Below are 6,000 nucleotides of genomic sequence, written 5' to 3' on the forward strand. Positions count from 1 at the left end.
CATGATCTCAGGGTCATGAGTTCAAGCCCCACATCAGGCTGTGCACTGACAGTGCAGAGTCTGCTTGGGATTCTCTCTCTCCCTCCCTCACTGCCCCTTCCCCACTGGTTCTCTCTCTCTCTCTCTCTCTCTCTCTCTCTGTATGTGTGTGTGTGTGTGTGTGTGTTTGTCTCTCTCTCAAAAACTTAGTGGCTTAAAACAGCTATTTTACTTTGCTTATGTTTCCAGAATCCTAATTCTGGAAAGGTTTAGCAGCATGATTCGCACTTGGAGTCTCATGCAATTACAGTCAGATTTTGACTGGGGCTGTAGTCATCTGAAGGCTTGACTGAATTGGAAATCCAAGATGGCGCATTCACTTGGCTGGCAGTTGAAAAGTGGCTGTTATCTGGGGCTTTCAACTGGAACAGCTACATATGGCCTTTCCATGAGGCTTGGTTTTGTTATAGCATGGCAGCTCAGTTTCAAGAGGAAATGTCCAGAGAGTGAACATTTCAAGAGATTGAGGCAGAAAAGGCAAGACGTCTTCTGAACTAACCTCGGAAGTTGTGTAGTGTCACTTTTGCTGTATATTGTTTGTTACTAGAAGGCCATTAAAATCAGTCCAGATTGAAAGGAAGAGGAATTAGACCCCACCTGTACATGAGGGGAGTGCCAAATAATCTGCAGTCATCTGCAATGTCTGCTCTCTGGTCACAGATAATTTACATTTCTCTCACATGCAAAATATACTCATCCCTACAAGATTTATTCCTTTATGGCATCAGACTCAGGCTCAAGGTCTAATATTCTAAATCAAGTCTAGGTGCAGGTGATGTTCCTTGAGCACAATTTCACCGACAGATTCCTGGGGCACCTGGGTGGCTCAGTCAGTTAAGCGTCTGGCTCTTGACTTTGGCTCAGGTCATGATCTCACAGTTCGTGAATTCAAACCCTGCGTCAGACTCTGCACTGACAGTGTGGAGCCTGCTTGAGATTCTCTCTCTCTCCCTCTCTCTCTGCCCCTCCCTTGCTCGTGCTCTCTCTCTCTCAAAATAAATAAGCTAAAAAAAAAATTGTAAAAAAAAATGGTTCTGCTGGAAATTGGCAGGTATTTTTAACTACAAGTAATTTGAAGCTGATGGTGTTCTCTGTATTCTAGTAATGCTGACACGTGAGTTTTGGGCAATTTACTTGGTCTTGTTGATCTGTATCGTTTTTAGAGGATCTATTGGGAGATTAGTTTTAGGTGATCACCATTACCTCACCTACTGGAAAGCTTACCTTGATGGCATTTTAATCTCTTCTGTATATAATGCTATGTAATGCCACGCTTGGAGTGGGTTTGTCGTATGATTTTTTTCCTCCACGTGATTTTGCGGAACTTTTTATTATAAAACTTTTGTAACAGAAGTGATGCAAATACTACACCCCAGTACACACAAAACCCAGCTGCACAAATACCAACACTCGATTTCTGGGCTTTTGTTCTTAAAGTTGTTGTTGTTTGGGTTTGGGTTTTAGGTTTGTTTTTTTTTTTTAAGTGATGTCTATACCCACTTACAACCCCAAGATCAATAGTTGCACGTTCTACTGGCTGAGCCAGCCAGGCGCCCCTACTTGTGGTTTTTAAAAGAAAGAGGGAAAATCATTACTCAGCAAATATTCATTGCCGTTTACTATGCGCCACGTTTAGAACTACTTTCTTGGCTCTTTATGTTTCTTTTGAAATTAGCCATGTTAATTTTAGAAGCTTGAATAAAATTTTTCTTTGAAACACTGATAGGTTTTTAAAAGATAGCATACTAAACTTTGAGGAATAATAAAAAGCATATATAAAGGATAACATTTTCAAGAGCTAATTAAATTTTTGCAAAATTGTCTTACATTTTATAGATTAAAAGTTAATTTTTAAGTGGCTGAGTCTTCAATAAAACAAATCTTTGAGGGTCTTAAACCTCCTTTATTTTTGGTGTACCAAATGCAGTGCTCAGCTAAAATGGCTTTAACTCAAAGCCTCAGCTCCATTTACTATAATCACTTGTTCTTAAGTGGCTATTTTTCAGTCTCATTATTAGTTTTAATGTCTACATCGCTGATGTATTAAGATTCAAGTATCTAATAGACGGTGGTAAAAATGTTCACTATTCTCTGGCAATGCATATTTTGGTCTCATGCCTTGATTTTTTATTGCAGATGCTGTTGCACGAAAAAGCAGAGGCTTTGCAAGAAGAAGTGGAAGAGTTGCTGAGATTGCCTTCTGATTTCCCCGGAATTACCTCTTCCACCGAGAAGGCATGAAGCCATCTGACAAGCATTTTCTAAGATGACTGACTCAGTAGACATATTTTTCTTAAAGACTCTATAATTTAAAAATGAAAAAATACATTTTAATTATACATTAAGAACTGTGGATGATGTTTGAATATACCTCTCACCCTTCCCACTAATAATCCATCTTCTTCGATACCTGCACGTTATTTCTCTGCTCAAAAATCTAGTGTCCTCCACAAAATGAGATCCAATTGCCTCAGCATATCTCCGGCCTGCCTTTGCTGCTAGACCTTTTACTATTCTCTTAATACCTCCTTTCATCAGACTAGACTAAATCCCAAAATTTTCCCACGATTTCCAAACTCTTCCTTTCCTAATTGCTTTAATGCTATACCCAGTGCATCTTTAATATGTACGGTGTGCCCCAGCTGTCAACTAAAGATGCGCAAACACTGCCTCCTGGCTGAAATTGTCCAAGTACGTCCTGATCCCCACCCCATACATGCTTCTTTCCCTCCTGTAAGTATTCTGAGCTCTTCATTATGCCCATGTCCTTTTTCATACTGCTAGTTTGAAACCTCCTGGAGGACCAAGACCTTTTTTATCCTCTTTGGATGCCACCCGGCACTTAAGCCCAGTGTCACACACCAAGTAGGAACCTGTGCTAAGAATGAGTACTACCCGAATTAACAATTCAAAGATTCTCTTTAAACACAACTTAAGTCGCTCCTCATCAGGGAAATACAAATCAAAACCACACTCAGATATCACCTCACGCCAGAGTGGCCAAAATGAACAAATCAGGAGACTATAGATGCTGGAGAGGATGTGGAGAAACGGGAACCCTCTTGCACTGTTGGTGGGAATGCAAATTGGTGCAGCCGCTCTGGAAAGCAGTGTGGAGGTTCCTCAGAAAATTAAAAATAGACCTACCCTATGACCCAGCAATAGCACTGCTAGGAATTTACCCAAGGGATACAGGAGTGCTGATGCATAGGGGCACTTGTGCCCCAATGTTTATAGCAGCACTCCCAACAATAGCCAAATTATGGAAAGAGCCTAAATGTCCATCAACTGACGAATGGATAAAGAAGTTGTGGTTTATATACACAATGGAGTACTACGTGGCAATGAGAAAAAATGAAATATGGCCCTTTGTAGCAACGTGGATGGAACTGGAGAGTGTGATGCTAAGTGAAATAAGCCATACAGAGAAAGACAGATACCATATGGTTTCACTCTTATGTGGATCCTGAGAAACTTAACAGAAACCCATGGGGGAGGGGAAGGAAAAAAAAAAAAAAGAGGTTAGAGTGGGAGAGAGCCAAAGCATAAGAGACTCTTAAAAACTGAGAACAAACGGAGGGTTGATGGGGAGTGGGAGGGCATCTTTTGGGATGAGCACTGGGTGTTGTATGGAAACCAATTTGACAATAAACTTCATATATTGAAATAAATAAATAAACACAACTTAAATATCACCTGTCTCCCATCCCTTGTTAGATTTATAGCTCGAATGTACGTAGCTGGTTATCTGTAGGAAAAAAAGGTAGTAAGTAGCAATGATTCTTTTTCCTTCTAGCTTTTTTTTTTTTTTACTGTTTATTTATTTTTGAGAGAAAGAGCATGAGCAGGGGCAGAGAGAGAGGGAGACACAGAATCTGGAGCAGGCTCCAGGCTCCAGGCTCCAAGCTGTCATCACAGAGCCCGATGCGGGGCTCGAACCCATGAACTGTGAGATCATGACCTGAGTCAAGGTTGGAGGCTTAACTGACTGAGCCACCCAGGCGCCCGTAGCAATGATTTGGAGTAACGGACCAGTTTAAAGTTTTATTCACCTGAGCCATCCATTGGAAACTTTGCAAAAAGACCCACATTCTAAGTTCTTCGTGCCTTAACATCTTCGACTATTTTAAGTCATTTACCTAGTAATTTCTATGTGCCAAGTACGTTGTAAGTCTTTCATGTGACTAATTTAATCCTAACAACAACACTGTATGGCTCATACTATTATTTCCATGTCCATGAGTAAACGGACACAGAGAAAACAACTTTCCCACGGAAACTGGAAGTTTGAAGCCCTAACTCTGAGGAGTTTCACAAGCCATCTAGTCTATGGCATCTTCCCAAACTTTTTTTTTCTTTTTTTAATGTTTATTATTTATTTCTGAGACAGAGAGAGAGAGAGAGAGAGAGACGGAGTGTGAGTGGGGGAGAGTTAAACAGGAAGACACAGAATCTGAAGCAGGCTCCATGCTCCTAACTGTCAGCACGGATCCTGACATGGGGCTCGAACTCATGAACCATGAGATCATGACCTGAGCCAAAGGTGGATGCCCAGCCGACTGAGCCACCCAGGCGCCCCTTTTTTTCTCTCTTAAATGGGCATAAAGTGTGTTATCATAATTAAGAGATCTGTGTACAGCTATGAAAATGTAGGCTAACAACAATGTAAATGTAAAAGCCTAGCTGTTACAATGCTACATGCTAAATGATTGTCTTTTTATAGTATTGCCTGATCACACACAAAATTGGAAAAACTCCACAGGCAATAGACTGTCTACTCCATATAGAGTGCAGTAACAGGCATTTGATTCTGTGTAACTTTGTAAGCACTTTGAGCATTATAATAACAGCCCACTGCCCATCCTAGAAGCTATGAAGGAATTCAACCTCATTTTGTTGAGATTTGTCAAAGCTGTTCGAAAGCTCAATGAAAATATCTAAATGCATTTAACTGATCGGTTTCAATATACTTAGCCTGATGCTTGACATGGATGGAAAACAAAAGGTGGAATGTTCGGTCCTTGTTTCTTACACAGTTACATGAACCGTGAGCCACTGATGGTAACAGAATGAGACAGTGTACCAAAGATAAATGCTTATAGGCACTAGAGGCAGAGAAGTGGAGGTGGAGTTTTTGAGAAAGACCTGGTGAAAGAGACCATGAGCTAGATGCTAAAAGGGCAAGGCAATTGGGAATGTCTAACACAGAGGGACAAGGGCGTTTGGCGGAAGGCAGACATGAAGGTGGTCTTCTAGCTGAGTGAAGGCTGCAAGCCACACCATCTGGATATCTGAGCTCTTAAAGCAGTAATGAGATACCAAAAAACAAACAAAAAAAAACAAAGCCAGCAGTAAATGGTTTGTGCTGGGCCATCTCTACTTTCTAATCTGGTGTCTCTCCTGATCCACGAGAGGCACTCTTGAAACATCTGATAGGGTGACGCCTGGGTGGCTCAGTTGGCTGAGCGTCCGACTTCGGCTCAGGTCGTGATCTCACGGTCTGTGAGTTCAAGCCCCGCGTCGGGCTCTGTGCTGACAGCTCAGAGCCTGGAACCTGCTTCAGATTCTGTCTCCCTCTCTCTCTGACCCTCCCCCGTTCATGCTCTGTCTCTCTCTGTCTCAAAAATAAATAAACATTAAAAAAAAATTAAAAAAAAGAAACACCTGATAGAGGTGTGTGCATGCGGCCATGATATGGACAGAGCCATACAGAGATCAAGTTCATAACCTTAGCCTTGTTAGCACTGCGATCTAACAACCCTTGCTCCCTAGGGCAAGAACATGTGGATTTGACTGTAGCAGGATTCTCGCACAGAGAATCATGACACCAAGGCTTTTTTTTTTTTTTTTTTCCAGGAAGCAACTCTTTTCGTGCTGGTAGGGCTCAGTTGGGTCCACTGAAGAACTGAGCCCTGAATGCCACTTGGCGTAGTATTTTATACATTTTCTATTTCTTTGTCT

The 6,000-nt window shown here is 41.5% G+C and overlaps 1 protein-coding gene across 4 annotated transcripts in view; it reads left to right on the forward strand.

Moving 5' to 3' along the window:
* HELQ (helicase, POLQ like) overlaps positions 1-2,384 on the forward strand; it is a 41,639-nt gene extending 39,255 nt beyond the window's left edge. For all 4 annotated transcript variants that reach the window (XM_047855005.1, XM_047855003.1, XM_047855006.1 and 1 more), the window contains one exon: positions 2,176-2,384. In XM_047855005.1, the coding sequence (XP_047710961.1) occupies positions 2,176-2,280 (105 nt within the window). In that variant the 3' untranslated portion in view covers positions 2,281-2,384. The remainder of the gene's footprint in view (positions 1-2,175) is intronic.
* The last annotated feature ends 3,616 nt before the right edge of the window (positions 2,385-6,000 follow it).

The sequence above is a fragment of the Prionailurus viverrinus genome, chromosome B1 (genome assembly GCF_022837055.1).
Source record: "Prionailurus viverrinus isolate Anna chromosome B1, UM_Priviv_1.0, whole genome shotgun sequence".
Classification (NCBI taxonomy): Eukaryota; Metazoa; Chordata; class Mammalia; order Carnivora; family Felidae; genus Prionailurus; species Prionailurus viverrinus.